This window comes from Erythrolamprus reginae, chromosome 2, assembly GCF_031021105.1.
Source record: "Erythrolamprus reginae isolate rEryReg1 chromosome 2, rEryReg1.hap1, whole genome shotgun sequence".
NCBI classification, from domain to species: domain Eukaryota; kingdom Metazoa; phylum Chordata; class Lepidosauria; order Squamata; family Dipsadidae; genus Erythrolamprus; species Erythrolamprus reginae.
Genome location: NC_091951.1, coordinates 237,702,526 through 237,729,763, shown reverse-complemented (window position 1 = coordinate 237,729,763; position 27,238 = coordinate 237,702,526). Strand labels below are relative to the sequence as shown.

The window sequence follows — 27,238 nt, the reverse complement described above, 5'->3', positions numbered from 1 at the left end:
CTTTCGATGGGCCCATATTATTTTTAAAGAATGCATCAAAATAAGAGGTGAGATTCACTTACCTACCCTACTGGTTTGTGAGTTTGAGCATGCACACATGTGTTGCAGTGTAGCATGCATGTTAGAATAGGAATATATCATATTATATATATCTGGACCTCTAGCATAAAAATGCTCTGCTTACCCTGATTCTATTGCAGCCAGGATAGGATGGAATTAACTTGCTTAGTCTGTATTTCTGGTGAAATATGCAACAGGAAGACAACTGACCATAAAAGGGTTCAATAAACATCTCACTGATGAACAAGTATACATCACTCCAAACAGGACGTTATATGATCAAAGGGGGAAATTTACATTGCCTGAAGCAAAACAGGATAAAAGACTTTGACCACGGTAAACAGGAGATTGGTTGTGATAAGGCAGAAGGCTTAAGAGAAATTAGGTGTGAGAAACATTTGCTCAAAGGAAATTATTAAAGGAAATTGGTTTGTGATATCTGGGGAAAGGAAGGACTCAAAGATATATCATGTTTGAAGTTATGTTAGTGGATGTTTGTATATCACTTGACATGTACGTGTAATGATCAACATCTGCTTATGCTCCCAAATAAAAAGGGTTACACAGCTCAATACTGTGTCACATCACCCAGAGAGAAAATGTGTCCAAGTCTTCTTTCTAGGATTGGCATTTGTGAGTGACCCCCCTTGGCTGGGTTGCTCTTAGTCCCTCTGAAGACATTGTCTTGATCAAGGACTTCGTGCACACTTTGCCTGTCTGTGGCACGGCCTTCTGTGCATGGGCAATGCCAGTGCATTACATTGGGGTGGCTGGGCAGAGTCTCCCACAGTTGGTGCTACCGGTTCATGCAAACCAGAGAGAACCGCCTGAATACCACCACTGATCTAAATATTCATGTACACTAGGGATGTCAAATTAGATTTCATTGTGGGCCGCATCAGCATCAGAAAAAGCATCTTTCCACATGCAGCTCCTTAAAGGATAAAGCCCAGTGCTCCATCTCTCCTGCTAATATCCCTCTTGCTACATCTGAAGGGTAGGACAATTGGAAACAATTGGAAGAAGACAGTCCTTCAGATACCCTGGATTTTTCTATGACAGGCTTTATAGTCAACAACTAGCATGTCGAACTGCACTCGGAACCCTATTGCAAGTGAAACTTACAAAGCAAAAATGCAACCTAGTCCTCTAAAGGTAAATCCATAATTGCCTCCACCACCACCTCTGAACAAACTGCAACTTCTAAATGTTATTCAAAGCCAGTAAACAATTGTCTAAAACAGATGAAGGAGGGTCAACGATTTGTCCCCTTATCAAGAAACCATTTCCATAAACATTGATTGGACCATTCCCTTCTTCAAAAATGCATTCAGTATTGCCTGAGCCAACCTGCACGTCACATTTTGGGGAATCTTACTTAACTGGGAGAGTCACAGGTCTAGCATACAGGTGATCAAGCTTGCAGTCCTGAGAACCCTTGCCCACTTGCTCAAGATTAACAAAATCAAAGCTCAGTCCATATAACATTGCAAGGTTAATTCCACAGGACCTTAGCTTGGTTTGGAGAGAATCTGAAAACTTTATCCATCTGATGCCTAGCAGTTTTGTTAAAGAATCTCTGGCTCAACTAAATGATGGACCAAACCTTTCAATGACAGCAATGGAAGACCAAATACTCCTGGAAGACAGAAGATTTACTGAACTATAGTTCCAGAATAATTTGTTTTGGCTATGTTGGCCAAGATTTGCAGCTTACCAGTTTCTGTTTTATTTTTACTTCTGATCTACAGTAAATCCATTCCAATCTATCTTCCTGAAGTCTTGCTACCATTATATTAATATCAGTATCAAGAAGACAGGAGAACTAAAATCTTGCAAACGTCTCTTGGATACCATCAGCTGTGAGATTCTGTACAGACAGTCCTCATAGCCACAACTGAACCCAAAAGGTATATTGTTATGTGAGACGTGTAAGTGAGTTTTGTAATATTTTATGACATTTTTGGCGACATTTGCAAAATGAATCACTGTGGTTAATAAGAAAGGAACCTGGCTGCTAAGTGAACCTGACTTCCACATTGACTTTGCTTGTCAGAAGGTTGCAAAAGGTGATCACATGATCCCAGGATGCTGCGTCGGTCATAATTATGAACCACTTGCCAAACATCTGAATTTTGATCATGGGGGTGCTGCAAAAGTTGTAACTGTGAAATATGGTCATAAGTCTTTTTCCCCCCTCTGTGCTATTGTAACTTTGAGCAATCACTAAATGAACTGCTGTATGTTGATTACTATCTGTAGTCCACCTTGTATAAAGTTGTAGGTATTTTGTCTTTGTCATCCCATTTCTTTTTGCTTAGGGTCATACTTCCCAGTTTAAGGAAAGTAGCTCAATAAAAAGAGAAAATAGTGGCTTTCAATTTGCTTAACTCCAGTTTGTATTTGGACAGTAGATTAGGAAAAAATAGTCTATATCTGTGATGGTGAACCTATAGCATGCATGCCAGAGGTGGCATGCAGGGTCCTCTCTCTTGGCACACATTTATTTATTTGTTTGTTTGTTTGTTTGTTTGTCTGTCTGTCTGTCTGTCTGTCTGTCTGTCTGTCTGTCTGTCTATCTATCTATCTATCTATCTATCTATCTATCTATCTATCTATCTATCTATCTATTTGTATTCCTCCCCTCTCCGGAGACTCGGGGCGGCTAACAGCAACAATAAAACAGTGTACAATAGTAATCTGATATTATAAATGATTAAAAATCCATTAATATAAAAACCAAACATACATACATACATACCATGCATAGAATTGTAAAGGCCTAGGGGGAAAGAGGATCTCAGTTCCCCCATGCCTGACGGCAGAGGTGGGTTTTAAGTTGCTTACGAAAGGCAAGGAGGGTGGGGGCAGTTCTAATCTCTGGGGGGAGTTGGTTCCAGAAGGCCGGGGCCGCCACAGAGAAGGCTCTTCCCCTTCTGGTTTCTGGCATGCCAGATGGTCTTCATGGACGTCGGAGCACTGGAAGGAGCTAAAAACCAGGCTGTTTTCTGTGCCTTTTTCAGATCATTTTCTGTGCTTTTTTTCAGGCAGGTTTTGGCTAGAAAATTGGCCTGAAAACAGCCAAAAAATAGGCATGCATGTGCCGGCCAGCTGCTGTTCAGGTTTCCAGTGCTAAATCATGCACGCGCATTCCAGTTTGGGCAGTTAGTGCCAAAAAGATTTGCCGTCCCTGGTCTATATTTTATTTCTTCTTCAATTACAGCATGTGATGTATAATTTAACAGCCTTGCTTATCAACCACGGTGATTCAGTTTACAAATGTGGCAAGAAATGTCATAAAATATTGCAAAAGTCAAATGTCTCACATAAAAACAGGAATTTGGGGCTCAGTTGTGGTCATAAGTTGAGGACTGTCGGCACAAAATTCCACAGCTGATGGCATCCATGATAGGCATAACAATAACGGCTATCTTTCCAGGCGTATTATTCATCCGAAGTTTCATGCCAACTTTTTCTTCTCTCTCTCTGTCTCTCTCTCTGTCTCTGTCTCTCTCTGTCTCTCTCTGTCTCTGTCTCTCCCCCTCTCTCCCCCCTCTCCCTCCCCTCCCCCCTTTCTCTTTTTATGAGGGGAAAAACTGAATTTTGCAAATCTCTGCAGTTCTCTGTCTATTGTGTGACTGTAGTTGTAATTCATTCACGCCTGGAAGTCTTCTGATGTTGCAGTTGCCATGCTACAGACATGCATGTGTGAACCAATTCAACAGCTTCAGAGATGAAGGGCTTTAGCAGTCAACACCACTGCTCTGCAGTTCATTTCAGCTGAGTATAATAGGTTATTAAACATTCCTTCCCATTACACACTCTGAGAACCAATTGAATTGACACTTATTAGGAGTAGAGGAAATGTTCCAAATACTGTAAGTCTACTCTAGTTGAAATGAATCACAAGAGGAGCCAATTTATAAATGCCTTATTGAGTAGACATTATAATGTCAATGTGCAAAAAAGCTAAACCAAGCCAGCTGAGGTCCTTGGAATAAATTACAATGAAATTACTTTCTCTGAGGGGGGAAAAATCAAGTTGCTTCACAGCTGCAGCATTTAATATTGATGTAATCACTGTGCTTTACCTGAAATATACAATTATAACAAGAATAATCTGGTCTACAACAGTGTTTCTCAACCTTGGCCTCTTGGACTTCAACTCCCAGAATGCTGGGAGATGCTGGCTGGAGAATTTTGAGAGTTAAAGCCCATACAACTTCAAAAGGCCAAGATTGTGAAACACTGATCTGTAAGATGGTAGTCCCACAACACCAAAGAAGCAACTCTTATTAGGAAGAAAAGCTGAAGTAGAATGCTTGGCTGCATAGCTAGAGGTATAACAAGCAGGAAGAGGGAGATTGTGATCCCTCTGTATAGAGCACTGGTGAGACCACATTTGGAATACTGTGTTCAGTTCTGGAGACCTCACCTACAAAAAGATATGTGGATAAAATTGAACAGGTCCAAAGACAGGCTACAACAATGATGGAAGGTCTTAAGCATAAAACTTATCAGGAAAGACTTAATGAACTCAATCTGTATAGTCTGGAGGACAGAAGGGAAAGGGGGCGGACATGATCGAAGCATTTAAATGTGTTAAAGGGTTTAATAAGTTTCAGGAGATAAGTGTTTTTAATAGGAAAGTGAACACAAGAACAAGGGGGCACAATCTGCGGTTAGCTGGGGGAAAGATTAGAAGTAATGTGAGAAAATATTATTTTACTGAAAGAGTAGTAGATGCTTGGAACAAACTTCCAGCAGATGTGGTTGGTAAATCCACAGTAATTGAATTTAAACATGCCTGGGATAAACATATATCCACCCTAAGGTAAAATATAGGAAATAGTATAAGGGCAGGAGGTCTTTTTCTGCCGTCAATCTTCTATGATTCTATGTTTCTAAATAATCCTTCTGGTTTTCCTTTCGGAAAATATTAATGCTTACATTTCTAAGGATTGCTGAAATAATTAAATATTTCATTAACCACCTTTCACTGAATAATTGTAACTGGCAGCATAGTAATGTGTCTGCTTTTATTATCCAATAGCATCTGATAGCCAACATGCCATATCCTTTATTATTTGGCAATATGTAATAGATGCCAGGCAGCAGTGCATATTATTTGACAAGAATTGTAAGAAATAGGTTATGATATTTTACAGCTGACATGGCATTTGATATTGAATGCTTGATGCTTTCCAAAGTCAGATGTGTCAGTCGGTCTGCTACACTGTAGGCTACACATAATATTTGATACTCAAGAATTTAATTTTCAAGTTCACCTCTGAAATATAAATTCTAAAATATCTATCCTTGGAATTATTAATAGAGTTTCTTTGTTTTGCAGATGTCAACATCCAGAATCTCCACCAGTTCAGGTCCTCCATCAAACAAAGGAAGATCCCAAGTACTAAATAAGCAGGTTTTGCCTTGTTTCAGGACAACTGGTGAGACTCATATTCTCCTGAGATAGAGGATTGCTCTTGAACATGGTAATAGAAAATTTTCTGAGCTTCAGATAATAATATTGTTGACTTTTATGTGGCTTTTTTCAATTATTTTTTAATTGAGGAAGGGAGGAAGGAAGGAAGGAGAGAGGGAGGGAGGGAGGAAAAGAGTGGGGAGGGAGGAAAGGAGGAAGGAAGGAAGGAGAGAGGGAAAGACTGGAGAGGGAGGAAAGGAGGAAGGAAGGAAGGAAGGAAGGAAGGAAGGAAGGAGTGGGGCGAAGGGAGGGAGGGAAGAGGTATATGCAGTTTACAAAACATAAGAATAAAATAAAATAAAATAAAACAAAACAAGTAGGAATCAAACATAAAGTAGAGTTTTTAAAAATGTATGGCTGGGCTTAGCTGAAGAAACTTGGAGATAAATTGTTATTAAAAGCTGGAATTATTTCACTATATAGTGATCTTACAATGTTGTTGAGTTTTAATCTTGAAGGAAATTGGACATTCACAATTTTCTAAAAAAAAATTAAAAACAAAACCCTTTTGTTCCTTTAAATAATTTAGTGCCTTCTTCAGATGATTTTTAGGTGTCATTGTATTCTTTTCCTAACTGTGCCACTTTCTGTAGGATTTATTGATCATCCCATTAGGAAAATCCTAAAATTTGATGAAAATATCTCAGATCTTGAAATTAACTCCAAGTTATCCCACCTCCCCTATTTTCCCACATTTTAAGTTGACATTTGTTTTAAGCTCAATTTAATTTTAAATCCATTAGAATCTGAATTAATCTATTTTTCTGACTTTTATTTAATTGTTAAATTATTTCTACTATTGTGATTCGATTTTTGTCCTGGTAGCATTTAAGCCGAGCCATTCTGTGAAAATTTAAAACAACAACAACCCTCAAACCTAAAAATAATTGATATACATTTTTATAAATACTACTACTAATAATAATAATAATAGTAGTAGTAGTAATAGTAGTAGTAGTTATTGTTATTGTTATTATTTAGTGCATTTACAATATATTACCTCCTAACTCAAGTATGTGATTCAGGATTGCTAACAATATTTTAAAAGTTTATATATAATATGAAACATACAGCCGCCCAGAAAAGAATTTTAAAAAGTCATCATTGCAACTTTCAACATATCCAGGAAATGGGTTCAGTCATGCATTTGGGGGCCCAGGTTCAAGCACATAGACAAGTCTTCAAGGCTTTGTGGACGACCAATAGGGTCAGGACCAATCTAATCGGGAGGAAGGATATTGTGGACTTCCTAGCAGATGGGACTTGGAGCATTCTCCTACCAGATTTAAAAGAACATATAGATATGGGTAATTGATTAAACAGAATTGCTTATAAATTACGTTTGTGTATATCATTTGCTGCCTTTAAGCAAGGTGCTGTTACCAAAAAAGTATTGACTGAGCTATTTTTTAATGATAATTACATAACAAGGAATTTTGAAAAAAAAAAACCCCTTCAGCCTGTTGCATCCCACCAAGAAGCAATTAGAGCCATGCCTACATGCACATCTATAGATTGCAAATTACTTGTTCTGCAACTTTCATTATCTTAGCTTGTATTTCCTAAGTGATGTTGGGATTATGTCAGGTTTAAGTCATATTCTTTTTTATTTTGCTTCTAATAATTCCAACATCACTTACGAAATACAAGCTAAGCTAATGAAAGTTGCAGATACTATGGAATTTCTCCTCGGTAACATTGAACTAAAATATTGTTTATTCCACATGTATCTCTGTTATTTGCTGATTCTCATTTCAAGCTAATTTAGCTTTTGGAATTCTATATAGATTATTTATTAGCTGACAGTACCCAGATAATAAATTATTTATTACAATATTTTACCTTTTTGCAGTTAGTTAGTGCATGTCAACTCCTATATTCTTTTTGCAGTTACCCCCTGATGTTCTATTATGTTCTCCATTGCCGTGGACTGCCAATTATATCTCCTACAATATAGGGGTTGACATTTACTAACTTTATTATGCTGTTATACTTTTCCCATTTGTAACATTTTTGTTCTGTTCTAAGATGGTAATGAAGATATATTGTAAATACGGTATACACAAGAAGCAAACATAAAGCAGCTATATTAATCACCCAAAATTAAACCTGGTGGTAGATGTATCTCAGGTTACAAATTTATTGCAAAATTATATCTTAGAAATATAGAAAACATTATAATCAGGCAACAAAATTTCTCAGCAATACTCAGTGAAGATAAAGAATAGGTTAGAGCTGATAAATGCAGTGCCTGAAAAACTCTGGATTGAAATTCATGCCATCATTAAAGATAACACAAATAGAAAATTCTATAATACAAAAAACAAAAATGAGCAATATGATTATGTGTCGGTATGTTGAAAATAGCTGAATAAAGGTGAAAAGTCAAAAAGAGAAAGGAAAAATTGCCAAATTAAAATAGAGTTCCAGATGAAAAGCAAAATGATGCATGTAGTTATATCTAAATAATGATTGCAGAGGAACTGTCAAAAAAAGTATGCAGAAGCGAGGATATTCATATTTTAAGAAAAAGCCCTCTAAGATTATGTCTCAGACAACACCAATCTAATCCAACAGTAATGCAAATAATAGAAGTTGATAGTAAGAAAGATTCTCCATTGTAGGTGAAGCTAGCCTCCAAGGATGGGAAGACACTATCCTTTAGCCAATCAGGACTGAGTCTGAAAACACTCCTCGTGCCTTAGCATTCCCTCTTTTGACTCAGTCCTTAGCTAAAGGTTGTGTTCTTTCTTCTCCTTGAAGAATTCCAGTCATTTGAACTCCACTACTCTACTGTATTTCTGTGAGTTATCATCTGGACCCTGTACTGCAGGCCACTGAAGCTGACTGTAGATCTGAAGGTCAGCAGGTTCAAATCTCATCACCGGCTCAAGGTTGACTCAGCCTTCCATCCTTCCGAAGTAGGTAAAATGAGGACCCGGATTGTGGGGGCAATATGCTGGCTCTGTTAAAAAGTGCTATTGCTAACATGTTGTAAGCCGCCCTGAGTCTAAGGAGAAAGGCGGCATAAAAATTTAATAAATAAATGAATAAATGAATGAATGAATGAATGAATAAATAAATAAATAAATAAATAAATAAATAAATAAATAAATAAATAAATAAATCTGTGCCTGCCTCCCCAAGTGACAACTGTCACTGCACTTGGATTGAGGCGGTTTGGGGCATGAGCCCAGCCATGATTTGCACTCCAGCCAAAGGCCCGACCTGTCCACTTTCAGGTACTTCCATCTGTCAAAGGCAGAGAGGCCCAGTCTCCCTTATCATTCAGGTGAGACCATTTGCTCATCCAGGTCTGCTCAGGGAGAGAGAGATCTTACTGATCTTACTGATGCCGCAGAAATGTTGTATTTTAGTGGCCACCATGTCTCTCCCTCCAGCTAGAGCCTGTACTTCAAGAGTCGGCTAGGCACCTTACAATCGAGCAGTGGCAGCTGAAAGGGTGATTAGCCCTCAAACAGCTCACACAGTAGTCTTGTTTGGGCTGGCACAAGCGCTTGGCACAAAAAGCCATTACCGACCTCTGGAGACTATGACATCACTCATGGTGGCCATTTTCTTCTCGCGCGAAATCAGAAGCCTGCCCAGTTCCATCGCCGAGAGTCTCCCAGGTTCTCATGTGACCAGGCACGTTCCAGCAGCGCTCAGACCACTGATAATCACCCCAAACAGGGGAAAAGTAAGGCCAAGTCCATTTGACTATGCTCAGAAAACTTCGACATTCAGAGTGATTCAGCCATCACCTCTTCCTCCATGGCTATCAGGGATTGTTCCCCCTCACTAGTTCCCTCCCACCCCTCTCCACTCAGCCTAAATCTGCTACAAACCATGTCTCTTCTACCTATAAGGTAATCTTCTTGGTGGTGCTAACATCGGCCCATAGAATTTCCGAGCTTGCCTCTCTCTCTGTCAGAGGGGGACCTTTGTGACAGAGTGGTGCTGAGATTGGACCCTACCTTTGGCCCTAAGATCACCTATTTTCATAGGCACAGGAGATCGTTCTTCCCAGCTTTTAGCCCTGTCCAACAAATAAATTTGAGACATGTTGCCACCTGCTGGACATGAGAAGGGGCCTGGAGATTTACTTACAATGCACCTCCAACTTTTTCAAAACTGAGGTGCTGTTTGTTTCATTTCAAGCTGCTTCCATGGCCCACAAGGCATCATCCTCCACTGTGGGTCAGTGGCTCCATTCTGTCATTGCTATGTCTTATGATCATTTGTCTCTACCATGACCTTCCAGGGTGACTCTCTCTCAATGCACAGTGCTGCCACTATAGCAGCATGGTCTACCCAGATGACAATAGAAGATATATGTTGTGCAGATGCTTTTGCCTTGGAAGAGGCTTCCTTCGGGCAATGGCTGTTACAATAAGTGGTACAACAACTGTGATATGTTTGTTTGTTTTTTTCTTTTTTGTATCTTTATTATATTTTGTGTTTATTCTTTTAAAATTTATTTATCTATCTATCTATCTATCTATCTATCTATCTATCTATCTATCTATTTATTAGATTTTTATGCCACTCCTCTCCGTAAACTCGGGGTGGCTCACCGCATACAATAAGACAATTCATAACAAATCTAATAAGTTTTAAAAACATTAAAAAAAACCTATTATTAAACCAGACATACCCAAAGACACACAATACATAAATTATATAGGCCTGGGGGAGAGAGGGGGAATGCCTCAATTCCCCCATGCCTGACGGCAGAGGTGAGTTTTAAGGAGTTTACGGAAGGCAAGGAGGGTGGGGGCAGTTCTAATCTCCGGGGGGGGAGCTGGTTCCAGAGAATCGGGGCCGCCACAGAGAAGGCTCTTCCCCTGGGACCCGCCAGATGACATTGTTTAGTCGACGGGACCCAGAGAATTCCAACTCTGTGGGACCTAATCAGTCGCTGGGATTCGTGTGGCAGAAGGCGGTCCCGGAGATATTCTGGTCCGATGCAATGAATTAATGTATATCATTAATAAAGATTATTTTTTTAAAAAACAAGCTGTACAACAAGGTGGGGTTTCCAGACAGATATACAATAGATCGCTGTCCCAATGGACAGACTACTTTGGTATTTCCCATCCTTGGAGGCTAGCTCCACTTACAGTGGACAATGGGTGTTGGGTCTACTTGATATACCCTTTCTCATGGGGTGGAGCTAGCCTCTAATTTGGTGTTTTGGCTGATGGATGAATCTGAAGTAATTTACACATGTTCGGGGGCTGACTGGTTTGGAAGGTGCACACAGAGGCTGAACTACATCCCTCGCCAAGAGAGGGAGTGCTAAGTCAAGAGGGGCGGTATTTATAGGTTTTCAGACTTGGTCCTGATTGGCTAAAGGGCAGTGTCTTCCTTGGAGGCTAGCTCCACCCCGTGAGAAAGGGCATATCAGGTAGGCCCAACACCCATTATCTTTTCAGGTTCAAAAATTCACAGGGATGCGAATGTGGCCATGACAGGTATGCTTCATTGGAGAAAGACTATGATATATCTAGGCAAAATATTAATGTGCAAAGACATTATGCTGACATCGTGCTGACAACAAAGGGATATATTGTCAGGTTTCCCCAGTTGTGAAATATTGCTATAAAAGCTGAGTGGGGAAAAGTTGAATAATGCCTTTGAGTGATGGTGCTGAGAAAATTTTTGAGAATACCTTGGATTGTAAAAATAAAAGATTATTTAGCTTCAAAAATAGCAGATTAAGAAGCACTAATCAAGAAGATAAAGCACTCATATAGGCCTGATGACATAGACCAGTGAGTCAAGAACCATTCGGTAGCATTTATATAGTTCACGGAGAGGGACGGCATACAAATCCAATAGATAGATAGATAGATAGATAGATAGATAGATAGATAGATAGATAGATAGATAGAAAGAGAGATAGAGAGATAGAGAGATAGAGAGATAGAGAGATAGATAGAGAGATAGAGAGATAGAAAGAAAGATAGATAGATAGATAGATAGATAGATAGATAGAAAAATAGATAGATAGATAGATAGATAGATGATAGATAGATAGATAGATAGATAGATAGATAGAAAGATAGAAAGATAGATAGATAGATAGATAGATAGATAGATAGATAGATAGAAAGATAGAAAGATAGAAAGATAGAAAGATAGATAGATAGATAGAAAGATAGAAAGATAGAAAGATAGAAAGATAGATAGATAGATAGATAGATGATAGATAGATAGATAGATAGAAAGATAGAAAGATAGAAAGATAGATAGATAGATAGATAGATAGATAGAAAGATAGATAGATAGATAGATAGATAGATAGAAAGATAGAAAGATAGAAAGATAGATAGATAGATAGATAGAAAGAAAGAAAGAAAGATAGATAGATAGATGATAGATAGATAGATAGATAGATAGATAGATGATAGATAGATAGATAGATAGATAGATAGATAGATAGATAGATAGATAGATAGATAGAATTTGAACTTTGGGGTAGTTTTAACACCCAGTGTACAGTGAGGAAAGAAAAGAGAGGGGAAAAGTCAGATTTTGTACTGGGTGTAACACAGAGACACTTTTTCCATGACTGTCAGCTGTCACCTTATGCTTCCTGTGTTTCGCTGTTAGGTGGTGCCAGACTACCATGAACTATGGACAGGCAGGGCAAGGAGGGGATGCTTGGGAAATCAAAAGTAGAGACTGTACCTCCTTGAGATGCTGCCTCAAGGTCATCCAGCTGGGAGAAGGAGGGGGCTGCTTCTCAAACTGCACTTGGACTGACTGTTATGAAAACATCTTGCATGCCCTTGATTGGTTTCAGTAGGGTATAGAGTGAGATGAGGGAATTCTTTCTCTTTCTTAATTCTTGCTGTTACAGGAAATTATTTTTCTCTAATTAGCCGAGACAATAAGGGAACTATTTCTGAATTTGTTATAGCTTTCTTTCATATGGGTTGGCTAGATTTCTTCATTCCTGATGATTGATTTAAGAAAAGAAAGAAAACACAGGAAAAAAGACTTGCTCATTTAAATAATACCTGCATAAATTACCTATTATTAAATGTTGTGGTTCAGCCTGAGTCAGATGAAAGACCAGCTGCGTCTCTGCTGGCTCCATGCCCGGGGGAGGATGAGAGCGAAGAGGAAAGTGACGAGGAAGAACGGTCTGGGAGCCCTGGGGAGGGGCTCTCTCAAGCCAGTAGCTTGGAGTCTCTGGAGTCATTAGGTGACGAAGCACAAGCTATCATTAGTATGCGACAGAGACGTATAGATCAAAGGAGGGATCAAATGCAGAAATATTATCACGGGTGAATGAGGAACACTGGGGGGGGGTCCTCATTAGCAGGGAAGGGTTTATAAGGCAGGCAAACTCTTTCGACAGTGTGGAGTGTTATCAGAGTGGAGTTGCTGTAATCTGCACTGTCTCTCAGCGTTTCTGTTCCTTGCTCGTGGCCCAGCAGTCTTGAAAACCCGTGGGAGGTGTATGTCTGTTATCTACAGCCTCGTCTTGGCATCAAGGATCCTGTGTTTCTGTATGAACAATTGCCTTCATGTATCCATTTGGAGTTCCAGTGTTTTCCTGATTTGTAAGGACATTTTCTGTTGGCTTCTTTTCTCTTTACCATTATAAAACTGTGTTTGGATTCTACCGGTGTGTCTGGCTTATCTTTTTGGCTTGGTCATAGCTTCCGGAGTGACCCAGACAGAACATTACATCTCTATTCTCAAGGAGAATCTTTCATCCAGAAGAGAATAGTTTCCTACCCTTTCACGTTTTGGGAAATGGATCAAACTGACTTCAAAACTAATTCCTGTTCTAGAGTGAATCAGATTCAGAACAATTGTATGTTTTTTGATGAGAAACCTAAAAAGACTGATTTATTTCTATTACTATCTAAGCCAGAATCAATAAAAGTTTTATTTTCTTTTGGCAACTGTTCTACAGTACTGTTAGCTATAGTATCTATAGTGTTTACTAAAAATTAAGCAGGGATTTCATATAGGACTTTTGTATTTGACCCTGGAGGACCTTCTCCCAGCTAAAATAGCCACTTATATGAGAAATTGAGAAAATATATTGTTAACAAAGAGGGTTGGTGGATGAGGCATTCGTTTTATCTGGTATTTAGCTGCTAATATTAGAAGAGGAATGTGAAGATCCCCGAGTTCCTTTCTTATACTTCTTGAAGGAACTTTTCTTCCTTCAAACCAGACTTGATATGAGCATCTCTTTAAAGAAGATGCTTTAAAAAATATATCCTAAAAGTGAAACAGCAGGGCACTTACACAGTATTCCTTTCAGAAATGTAAATTAGCACTGTTCCAATTGTGGTACCCAACAGCATCATAGAAACATAGACACATGGAAGACTGACGGCAGAAAAAGACCTTATGACCCATCTAGTCTGCCCTTATACTATTTCCTGTATTTTATCTTACAATGGATATATGTTTATCCCAGGCATGTTTAAATTCAGTTACTGTGGATTTACCAACCACGTCTGCTGGAAGTTTGTTCCAAGGATCTACTACTCTTCCAGTAAAATAATATTTTCTCACGCTGCTTTTGATCTTTCCCCCAACTAACTTCAGATTGTGTCCCCTTGTTCTTGTGTTCACTTTCCTATTAAAAACACTTCCTTCCTGAACCTTATTTAACCCTTTAACATATTTAAATGTTTCAATCATGTCCCCCTTTTCCTTCTGTCCTCCAGACTATACAGATTGAGTTCATTAAGTCTTTCCTGATAAGTTTCATGCTTAAGACCTCCCACCATTCTTTGGACCCGTTCAATTTTGTCAATATATTTTTGTAGGTGAGGTCTCCAGAACTGAACACAGTATTCAAAATGTGGTCTCACCAGCGCTCTATATAAGGGGATCACAATCTCCCTCTTCCTGCTTGTTATACCTCTAGCTATGCAGCCAAGCATCCTACTTGCTTTTCCTACCGCCCAACCACACTGCTCATCCATTTGCCTTCTTCTGCCTTCTTCCCATACAAAAGATAATTCAACTCAATTCAACCTTTATTGTCAATGAACAGTGTTTGTACAATGAGATTGGCTAGCAATGATGCACCCACCCCCACAACATAAATACACACCCAGTGAAGAAAAGAAAATCCCTAACCCAATAAATCATACCAACAGCACACAATCCTCTATACATATATGTGCATGACATTACATTATAATATATTGCACCAACATGAATATGTTGCACCGGCCCTGCAAGTCTATCATACTATACTTATGATCTTATGTTGCATTCAGAAATCTGACAGCCCACGAGTAAAAGCTGCTCCAGTTCGTATCTGGCTTTGATTCTATATATCCTAACAGATGGTAGGAGAGTAAAGAAGTGCTGACCAAGGTGTGAGTCGCCCCTGAGGATTTTCCCCACTTTTCTAAGGCAGCAAGTTCTAGTGATTTCATCTGGTGATGTAACTGGTTGCTTGTATCCTAAGATTTTTATTAATATTGATTGTTTCTTCATTGCTTATTTGACCCCTATTGCAATCATTAAGTGTTGTACCACATGTTTCTTGACAAATCTATATTTTCTTTTATGTACACTGAGAACATATGCACCAAGACAAATTCCTCGTGTGTCTAATCACACTTGGCCAATAAAGAATTCTATTCTAATTCTATTTCTACTTCTATTTCTATTTCTATTTCTATTTCTATTTCTATTTCTATTTCTACTTCTACTTCTACTTCTACTTCTACTTCTACTTCTACTTCTACTTCTACTTCTACTTCTACTTCTACTTCTACTTCTACTTCTACTTCTACTTCTACTTCTACTTCTACTTCTACTTCTACTTCTACTTCTACTTCTACTTCTACTTCTACTTCTACTTCTACTTCTACTTCTACTTCTACTTCTACTTCTATTTCTATTTCTATTTCTATTTCTATTTCTATTTCTATTTCTATTTCTATTTCTATTTCTATTATTTCTATTTCTATTTCTATTTCTATTTCTATTTCTATTTCTATTTCTATTTCTATTTCTATTTCTATTTCTATTATTTCTATTATTTCTATTTCTATTTCTATTTCTATTTCTATTTCTATTATTTCTATTTCTATTTCTATTTCTATTTCTATATCTATCTATCATCTATCTATCTATCTATCTATCTATCTATCTATCTATCTATCTATCATCTGCCTGCCTGCCTGCCTGCCTGCCTGCTATCTATCTATCTATCTATCTATCTATCTATCTATCTATCTATCTATCTATCTATCTATCATCTGCCTGCCTGCCATCTATCTATCTATCTATCTATCTATCTATCTATCTATCTATCTATCTATCTATCTATCTATCTATCATCTGCCTGCCTGCCTGCCTGCCTGCCTGTCATCTATCTATCTATCTATCTATCTATCTATCTATCTATCTATCCATCTATCCATCCCTCCATCCCTCCATCCCTCCATCCCTCCATCCATCCCTCCATCCCTCCATCCATCCATCCATCCATCCATCCATCCATCTATCTATCTATCTATCCTATCTATCTACCTATCAATCTTTATTTACATCTACCTACCTACCTGCCTACCTGTAAATACAAACAACAATTTAATTTTATCTCTTGGTACCTGATAGCTAGTATTAATGAGAGAAGGAGTCAGAGGTTCAGGGCTAAGACGTTGATCAGGGAATTCTGGAACTCCCAGGAAAATATTTTTATTGGAATTGTACACAATGGAGAGTTTAAAATAATTTCACATCATGACAAGCACATCTCACAAAACTGGCATGCCCTTGAAAGGAAGTCAACTCTGAAGCCAGGCACCTATAAATAAATCATCCACCTATCAAACATTTCTAAATTTCTCAGAAATACATAGGGCTTTGAATCCAGAAGGATAGAAAGTATTCTATCCTTCTAAGCCGCCCAGAGTCTTTCAGGAGTTGGACAGCATAGAAATACAATAAATTAAATTGCATTAATTCTAGAGATCGTTTTGGGCATTCTTATATAATTCTCCAAAACTCTTTTCTCCCCAAATAGTTCTTACTGAGAATACAAAACCTATGTTGATCAGAATTTTATGCAGGTTGAAATACTTTCCCTTTCTCCTGTTTAATGCTTCAATATATAGTTTGTGAAAGTCAACATTGCCAGGGTTCAGGGAAGGACTGCCTAGATTGCTTCATGCCTTAAGCAGGACTAGACTTCGCGGTCTATTATTATTTTATTCACAAAAAACAGTAATACACAGCAAACGAGATTGGTATGCTGGCTTTTGTATCACAATATCACAAGCTGAACACTTCCTAAGCATCTAGGACTGTGCGATGTATTTTCGTATGATGTGCGCAGATCCAAGTACGGTTTTGCAACTGACAGATCATGATTTTGTCAATGTTTATTGTTTTCAAAGGCTGGCTGAGGTGTTTTGGCACAGCACCAAGTGTGCCGATTACTACTGGACCACCTGTACTGGTTTATGCCAGAGTCGTTATAGTTCAATTTTAAGATACTGATATCGGCTAAGCTTTTCTTGTTGTTTTTCATCAATTCGACTGTCACCTACTATGGCAACATCAATGATCCACACCTTTTTCTTTTCAACAATCAAGAGGTCTGGTATATTGCGTTTACAGTCCATTTTTATCATCATCACCATCATCAAAACGTCGCTACAGAGCACTGCACACCAAGACAACTAGACACAAGAACAGTTTTTTCCCAAACGCCATCACTCTACTAAACAAATAATTCCCTCAACAGTCAGACTTTCTACTAAATCTGCACTTCTATTCTACTAGTTTTTCTCATCATTCCTATCACCCATTTCCTCCCATGTTGACTGTAAGACTGTAACTTGTTGCTTATATCCTAAGATTTTTATTAATATTGCTTCTTCATTGCTTATTTGACCCCTACGACAATCATTAAGTGTCGTACCACATGATTCTTGACAAATGTATATTTTATTTTATGTACGCTGAGAGCATATGCACCAAGACAAATTCCTTGTGTGTCCAATCACACTTGGCCAATAAAATTCTATTCTATTCTATTCCATTCTATCATCACCATCACCATCATCATCATCATCATCTCAATCAAGGAATTCCAAGTAAAGCTTTTCTTCAAAAGTTTATCTGGTGCAAAATGTTCCATGAAGTTATTTCATACCAAGTAGTGATGACATTGCTCTGGCCACATGTTCCTGAGGATGTTTACAAGATTCTTCTTTTTGTCTTTCCCTGAAGTGGCAGTGTTCAACCATGCCAACTTTAAGGTTTGCAGACTTAAATTCACAGAATTCCACAGCCAACATGACTTGCTAAGAAATTCTGAAATTCACAAATCTTAAAGTTGCCAAGTTCGGAGTCCCCTGCCCTAGAGTAAGACTGCACAATTCATTGTGGATCACCTTTCTGGACCAAGATCAGATCCTGATACCTCTAAACAAGCTGGAGAACTTGTAGAGGCTATCTGCACATGCTTCATGTACCTCAGTGGTGGGCTATGAGCCGGAACGCTAAATTGGGCTTGCTGCCGCAGCTCGTAAGTTCTTGCGGGACCAGCACAATTTTGCTGCTACACCTGTGGAGGAAGCAACATCGCACACGGAACCGCAGGTGCGCCCGTGTTTCAGCAAGATTTTTGTGCTTCCATGCATGCTAAAACACGGGTGCATGATTTTGCTTCCTCCACAGGTGCAGCAGCAAAATTGCGCTGGTCCCACAATAAATTACAAGCTGCCAGGACGAGCACAATTTAGCTCATAGTCCACCGCTGATGTACCTTCATCCCCACTCCCTAGGTTCAACTGCACTCTCCAACGCTTGGAGGGAAAGGCTTGGAGGACTTTGAAGGAGCTTTTTCTAGTGAATGAATTTTATTAGCAAGTTTCTAATTACTTGGAGAAGTGACTCTTACCTTGTCCCGAATCCCTTGCCTCACAACCTCCCGTTCAGCCTCCATCTTGGCATATTTCGCTTTCCTTTCTTCTTCCTGCTGTCGGAGGGCTTCCTGTCGTTCTTCTTCTTTCTTGGCAGCATCAGGATCTTTCTCCTCCTCTCCTCCCAACATCTTCCCCATGTCTTTGGTAGCACCTAATTAAAAAAGCAGAAGGTCAAGATTGTGATGGGAGTTGTTTGTTTGTTTGTTTATTATTTAGATTTCTATGCCACTCATCTCCGTAGACTCAGGGTGACCCACAATAAAGATAAATGCAAAAACAGAATGTATCTAAACTTAAAAATAGTCCTATTCATAAAAACAGTCCTCCACATTCATTCCATCAAATTATATATTCATGTCATCGTCCGGAGCTAGTTATTATGGCTTCAGGCCTGCTGGCAGAGATGAGTCTTCAATACCTTGTAGAAGGTCAAAAATGGTGGAAGGTCTTAAGCATAAAACATATCAGGAAAGACTTAATGAACTCAATATGCATAGTCTGGACTCTGGAGGACAGAAGGGAAAGGGGGACATGATCGAAACATTTAAATATGTTAAAGGGTTAAATAAGTTTCAGGAGAGACGTGTTTTTAATAGGAAAGTGAACACAAGAACAAGGGGGAACAATCTGAGGTTATCTGGGGGAACGATTAGAAGTAACGTGAGAAAATATTATTTTACTGAAAGAGTAGTAGATGCTTGGAACAAATTTCCAGCAGATCTGGTTGGTAAATCCACAGGAACTGAACTTAAACATGCCTGGGATAAATATATATCCATCCTAAGATAAAGTACAGGAAATAGTATAAGAGCAGACTAGATGGACAATAAGTTCTTTTTCTGCTGTCAATTTTCTATGTTTCTAAGGCTAAGAGGGTGGGGGCAGTATGAATCTCTGGAGGAAGGTTTTTATTATTATTATTATTATTATTATTATTATTATTATTATTATTATTAATTAGATTTGTATGCCGCCCCTCTCCGCAGACTCGGGGCAGCTCACAACAATAATGAAACAATGTACAACAAATCTAATTTAAAAGTAACTAAAAAACCCTTATTTAAAAAGCAAAACATACACAAAAACATATCATGCATAAACTATATAGGCCTGGGGAAGATGTCTCAATTCCCCCATGCCTGACAGCAGAGGTGGGTTTTAAGGAGTTTACAAAAGGCAAGGAGGGTGAGGGCAATCTTAATCTCTGGGAGGAGTTGGTTCCAGAGGGTCAGGGCCGCCACAGAGAAGGCTCTTCCCATGGGTCCCGCCAGATGGCATTGTTTAGTCGATGGGACCCGGAGAAGGCCAACTCTGTGGGACCTAACTGGTCGCTGGGATTTGTGCGGCAGAAGGCGGTCCCAGAGATTTCAAAGGGCCAAAGTTATGTATTGTTCTTGAATTTGACCCCGTGGAAGAAAGGTAAACTACTGGTTTGGAGTAGTTAGTCATGGTTACCCATTTATTCCTCCCTCCCTCCCTTCCATCCTGGTTTTCTTCCTTCCTTCCTTCCTTCCTTCATTTCTTTCCTTCCTTCCTTCCTTCCTTCCTTCCTTTTCCTCTCTCTTCTTTTTCTTTCTTTCTTTTTTCTTTCTTTCTTTTTCTGTCTTCTCTCTCTCTCCTGCCCTCTCTCTCCCTCCCTCTCTCTCTCCTTAAGCTAGTGTGCATCATTGAATTCTTGTATAGATATCTAAAAGTTAATTATTTCTCTAAAGCAGGCAGAATTATTTTTATTAAAGAAAATATCCTTGACATTTTAATAATCAAGTCATTACATGACAGCTTCTTTAAAAAAAAAGAAAGAGGGTAGATTATTATAGTGGAATGACTTATTTTATCTGAACCTTAATTGAAGGTCAATAGAGCTTATTAAAAGAGTGAGTCAATCCAGAGTGGGATGGGGAAGTTTACTGCTGTGTTTTCAAGGATGAAAAGGTATTCCCTCCTTTAAAAACCAGTTTCCGTCCCCCCACTCTCCTACCCAATTGTGTAGAAAGGGCAGGTAATCAAAAAGCATTAGGGGAAGACCTGTTTATTTACAAAGAGAAGACCAGATCTTCCAAGGATCATGATAAATGGTGGAAGCATAGATGGAGAGAGGTGGTGAATCTGATTTCCTATTCCTCTGTCTTCAGGGATGACTTTCCACACCCAACTCACTACTGTCAAACATTTAGTTTAGCAATACTTGTGTCTGCTACCCAGCTTATTCTCCAGCTGTTCAAATCCCCCCGGTGCTATTGAATGTTTTGTCCCAACAGAAGTCCATTTCTCCAAAATGCAGTACTGAGAGAGAGACAGTGCTGGAAATGCTGGCAAATGTGGCCGCTGAACAGTTTATTTTGGAGTCCAGGGTGTATTGCATTGAGAAAATGCTTTCAAATGGAGAAGAAGATGAAAATGGAGAATGGACTGTGTCACCATTTTTTCCTCTGTCGAAGAAGAAGAAGAAATGGAGAAGATGAAAATGGAGAAGAAAATGGAGAATGAACTTGTTGTGGTTAGCTCTGGCCCAGCTCCTGCCCCAAGGACTATGGATGTGGGGGAGACATCCACATGCTGCAGGCCTGTTTTACCCCCAGTGGAATCTGCTGATGAAGGCTCCTCTGACCAAGAAGACATGAGTGACAGGGAGGAGGAGAGTGGGGCAGACAGCTCAGAAGGAGATCAATTATCTAGCTCCTCCTTGGATTCAGAACAAGAGTTAATGATACAGCCATGCATTCAGAGAGTGATGCATAGGCAACAACTGAGAGATTATTATCAAAGAAAATGAGGCCACCTGTGGTTGGGTGGGGCTGTGGTAATTAGTGAGGCTGCTATAAATAGCAGCCTGTGGGTTTGGCCATTGTGGAGGATTATCTGATCGTTGTGTTTCCTGACTGCTTTACTGACTTTGACCTTTTGTGTGCTGCTTTTTCCCCGCTTTGAAACTAAACCAGAGCAAGTTAAGTATCACAGAACTGATAAGGGACTTGTACAAATTACCAGTTTGTTTGGAGACGAGTGCTCTTTGCTATACCAAAAGACGGCTTAAGTTAAGTGAATTTTCCTTATAAAGAACATTGTTTTGAATTTTCAAATGTGTCTGTGTCTGAAATTTGTACCTGTGAATTTTTGGGAGGAGTCTACCAGAGAGCCCGAGAGAACAGAACTGTGTCGCCATTTTTTCCTCTGTCTCCTCCAAAGCAACAGTTCAGCCTTGTAGAGCCCCAGGATAATGTCCGGATAGCAAATTGCAACAACTCAGGGTTATCTCTGTCTAATGACCATTTTTCATGTGTGACCATATTTATTCCATTGGAGAAATCAGATCTTTTTTTTCATCCAATTCAAGCAATATAAATTGAGCAGAATCTTTGAATAAAGCATCCATAGTTAGAGATATCATTTGCATAGAAGATCAGGAGGCCACCATTTTCCCTTATGAAATGGAATGATATTCCCAGAAATCATTTAATTACTTGAGAGCTACGGCATTCTGTTTAAGACCTCTGACAGCCAAGTATTATCGAGCTATTTGGGGATTGCTTACAGAATATACAGCCATCATTAGCTGTAACATCTGGAGATTACACAAATTATAATATTAGCACATCAAAGATGGTCAATTGAAAAAAATCCCCTGCCACGTACATATTTGAGTTACCGGTACATATTTTTAAAATATATATGTATTTTTTATTGAGAATTTTTCCAGGGATAAAAGACAAATATAAAGAAAAGGGGAAGGGAAGTGAGAGAATACAAGATGAAAGTACAGAAGTGAAGGAAGGAAAGAAAATTAAAGAAACAAGAATCCGAAACAATTGCGTTCTGGATATCTGGCTTTGAGTCCAGCTGTGAAACAAACATTTGTTACTGTCTTCTCATTCTTTCCTGTTGGCATTATTCTTTTTCTTGTTTTACTGTAAATAAACAATGTGTTTGCTATGATTTCACAGGGATCAAAACATGTCACAACAGGTGTGCAGTTTAATTGATAGAAACAACTTTCATTGTAGCACATGCAATCTGTTTTTCAAATTGTTTTATACTACATTCAGAAATGCACGTTCTCTCTGATTTCAGATACTTCTTTTCCTCCCTAATATGTTTCAGAGGGATTTCTCTCTCTAAAATACATTTTGTTTATTTTATTAAAAAATTGAAAAAATACCCTAAAGACAGAGAGAGAGAGAGAGAAAGATAGACAGGCAGTCTGTCTGTCTGGTCATCCATCCATCGATTGATTGATCAATTGATCAATTGATCAATCGATAGATCGATCGATCCATCCATCCATCCATCCATCCATCCATTATCTATCTGTCTATCTATCTATCTATCTATCTATCTATCTATCTATCTATCTATCTATCTATCTATCTATCTCTATCTACCATATATCATCAGCCTGCCTGCCTGCTATCAATAAGCAAGCTATAAACAAAATATAGTTAATAACAAGTAAAATAGAAAAAGGGGAAATATAAACAATCTAATAATACACCTATATATTATATCTCTAAGAATAAATTAATCTTTCAATTTTTTAAAAAAATCTCCACTGTAAAATATCATGAAATCTGTGCCAACCAGAAACATACTGTGTCATTTTTTTTAATTAGGAGAAAAAAATGTTCTTTTCAGAAAGTAGAATAAATGATCACAAATCCCTCCTCCCCACAAACCCCCACAAATTATTTATAGGTATCTTGGTCTGTTTTGGCAAAAATCTATATTAATGTTAGCAGAATTTCAAAGAATTCTCAAGAGACTTTCGGAGTCAAAGTATAAAAGCTTTATTCTCTCTGGATAAACGATTTGCAAAGTGTTGGTGGACTCTTTGCAAAAAGAGCCACACCTTTGTACAGAAGCTAGTTGCATATTTATACCCTTCCTCGCTCTTCCCAATCCTACATTAGCTATTCTTAATGTAGTGGGGTACAAACCTATGAGAAAGTGACATATGTAGCCCTAGTACTAATACATTTCAATCAAGTAACTTCAAAGAGACAGGAATTAACAAAAGGGTGCTGAGAGAGGGACAAGAGTTATCTATCCCAGGAAACAAGAGTTATCAACATTTCAAAAGAGATTAGAGGTATCTTAACACTTCAGCACATCTGGTCACAATTAGTGGGGGAAATTAAAATAAAAACTGAAGCATTCCTTTTGGATGGAATTTTTTTCTACCTTCATTAATATACTGTAAAAAAAAACAAGCTATGGAATGCCAAATATTTATTCAAGCAATATGAAAATGCTTTCAATTGCCATCATGTGTTTGAAAAACAAACATTATATTACCATGCAGACTGGTTAAAATATTGGTCTAAGAACAGGGTGGATCCAGGTCCAGATCTACTGGGAGATTTTGGACCAGTAGCTCTCCTTCAGTTCAACCTACCTTATGTTCTGTCTGGGTGCCCCCAGACTTCAACACCAACTGAAAAAAGCAGCCAGACACGCTGGTAAAAAGCAAAGTCACTTTATATCTTTGAAAACAAACACAGAGAACAAAAACTGTTCTTACAAACTGGAATGCTATGAGGCTTCACAGAAGAGTCACGATGGCCAGATAATACAACAGGCTTCTTGCTGGAACACACACCACTGTAGATAATAAAACCCACGCCTCCCCCAAAGTTTTCAGCCTTTGAGGCCACAAACCAGAATCAGAGACGCCAAGGATCGAAGCAAGGTCACAGAACTCCCAAAAGATAACTCTCCACAATACAGGAAGGGCGGGCCTGCCTTTTCAACCTTTCTAAGGAGAACCACACCCAAACCCAGCTGTTGCCTATTAGGGATGGAAGTACCTGGCTAATTGTCCCCTTCGTTGTGCTGCCCTTCTCTGCCTCATATCTATGATGGCTTGTGCGTTCTCATCTAATGACTCCAGGCTACTCGCTGGGGAGAGCTCCCCCCCGGGGGTCTCAGGCTGTTCCCCCTCCTCCTCGTCCTGACATTCCTCTTCCCCGTCTGCCTGGTCCTCCTCCTCCTCCTGTTCCTCATCCTCTCCCTCTGAGCATGGAGCCGGCAGAGTTCCAGCCGTTCCCTGAGGAGCCTCAGACTGAATCACAACACCTTATAGGGAAATATTAGTGGAGGGAGGGATGGAGAGTGATTGACACACACTACTGAGTTCTTTGTGCAAAATAAATATACATCTAACAAACAAAAATATGAAAAATTGACTTCCCTTTTGGAGGAAATCTTTCCTTTTTTGAGGGTATTAATGTTTGGGAATGTATGTGGTTTTTCTCCCCACATTGAAACTGTTGTTTCAGTCCCCATATTTAATTTTAAGCATGTACATGCACACATATGCACCAAATTGCACTATCATCATGTGGTTATTTTTCCACTAACTTTTGGTGGTAAGTTCTTGGGATGATATATAGGTACAGGTAATCACTCCTGCATGAAATATAATTGGCAGATCTCAGTGGCTGCATTTGAGCCAGAACAACAACAAAAAAGCCAATCTCTATCAACTCATATCCTGAAAAATGCTGGCAACACGCAGAATGAATTCTGAAATTATCAAGTAGCTGTTGCATTGTAAAACAAGCATCCAGTTTGCAGAAGGCTGAAGATTCCTTCTCCAAATATCTTTCTTTGCTACAAGTATAAGCCCACCACAACTTCTGGCAAAGAAAACCCTAAGAAGCACATGGGGAAGAACAGTTTTAATTATGTTCCCTCTGTGTTTCTAATTTCCCTCCAGCTAAAGCAAGGGAGCCTTCCAAAATATAACCCCTTCTGCCTTGGAAACTCTGGTATCATTGTGCTGTTTGCATAGTCTGAGCTAGAATTAGTCAACATGAAATGTTAACCTGTTGCTAATGTGACGTTAGTGCTTAATCTCAATGACAGCAAAACAGAGGGAGGAAAATAACAACAACAACCATGATTATTCTATTTGCCACAGAACCTAATTGGAGAATGAGTAGGCTAATGGGTTTAGTCACTCCGGGAGACCAAAGTGAGTTCCTGGTGTTAACTACTATGACTTTGGCAAGGAACAGAATGATGGGAATCATATGCTTTTTACAATTACTATTGGCACTGCCGACCCCTCTTATAATCCTTCCATTTATAGCAGGGGTGTTAAATTCAAGAGTGCTTTGTTCTGGTATGTGAGGCTACCCTGGAAACTGCAAAGGACCACCCACAGTGCCTCTGCCAGCCAAAACAGAGCTTGCGAGGGTTGCATATGGTGTCCTTAAGTTAATAATAATTAATAATAATAATTTATTAGACTTGTATGCCACCCCTCTCCGAAGTTTGTTTGTTTGTTTATTTATTTATTTATTTATTTATTTATTTATTTATTTATTTATTTATTTATTTATTTATTTATTTATTTATTTATTTATTTATTTATTTATTTATTTATTTATTTATTTATTGGAAGCTTGCCATACCACTGGCCACACCCATGCACAGAGCCATGATCCCCCCACCCCCGAGGTGAAACGCAACCCTGATGTGGCCCTCAATGAATTCGAGTTTGACATCCCTGATTTATAATGATTGAAGCAAACATGGGTTGATTCATATTTAATAATTTACAATGAAGGTTTTCAGGTTACTGCATCAACAACCATTGAAGAGAAGAGCTTGTTCAGAGTTTGGCAAAGAAGTCAAATGAATGAATGAATGAATGAATGAATGAATGAATGAATGAATGAATGAATGAATGAATGAATGAACTTCTTGTCTGCCAGTGAGATGCAGTCATTCACTAACTCCAAATTTCAGGTGGGAAGCGGGTAGAGTGAAAGGAGAGAAAACAAAAGGAGCAAAGTTGCACCAAAGGATATTTCAATGAAGTGAAAGTTCAATGGAATTGTCCCATTGTAGCCAATAATTTTATCAGATGGCTTTAAAGGAATTTGAAGATGAGCTGAAGAACCTGGTTAAGGACATATTGTTATGGAGGAAATCTACAAGGTCTGTCACCAAGAGTTGGTACTGGCCTGATGACCCATAATTAATCAAACAATCAATCAATCAATCAATCAATCAGTCAATCAATCAATCTGCTGTTTGCAGTGTGACTTAAGTGACTTTTACATACTGCTTCTGTAGTTCTCACAAACAAAACTACAAAGTTGCAATTGCTTTTTCCATTGTGGGATGCATGGCCTCTAGAGATACTGTGAGCAAATAGCCCACGAGTTTCACTGCCTCTATAAACTTTCTGCCCTTCAAAGCAGTATGGGATGCAAAACAAATATTGGTTTAGGACTCATGACTCACCCTCGTACATTCTTAAGTCTCAACTTTTTTAATGTAGCCAACATACACTTAACATAAAGTTTCTCCCGGGCATTTTGAGTGTCATATTTCTAGCCCCGATCTTGCCATTCTAACTTTGAAGTCTATCCCAACTGTCAATGCTCTGAAAAATCAGATTACTTTCATCCCACTTTTATTGATATAGTCAGTTCAAGCTAGCCAGCATGCATAAAACTCCTGCCTCCTTTTTTGCCCATAACAAGAAATCTGTGCGGTGGAATGGACTGCGAGAGAGTGGCTGGCTCAAAGTCAACTACCCAGCTTCTGTATGAAAGGGAAGACTAAAACTCAGAATCTCCTAGTCCTATGCTAACACTTTAACCACTACACCAAACTTGGTCTCTTATGTTAGCTGTCCCCCCCATGCACACTTCATCTCCTTTACAGAATTGGTATGCAGCCTTTCATCAGACTTCAGATTTCTTTTTTTGAAAAATCCTAAGAATGGGTTTAATACCACTCT

General features: G+C 38.8%; 1 protein-coding gene across 1 annotated transcript in view; it reads right to left on the bottom strand.

The window, feature by feature from the left end:
* CPLX1 (complexin 1) overlaps positions 1-27,238 on the bottom strand; it is a 213,794-nt gene that overhangs the window by 73,085 nt on the left and 113,471 nt on the right. Inside the window, exon 2 of the mRNA XM_070736215.1 lies at positions 18,462-18,637. Within this exon, the coding sequence (XP_070592316.1) occupies positions 18,462-18,637 (176 nt within the window). The remainder of the gene's footprint in view (positions 1-18,461; positions 18,638-27,238) is intronic.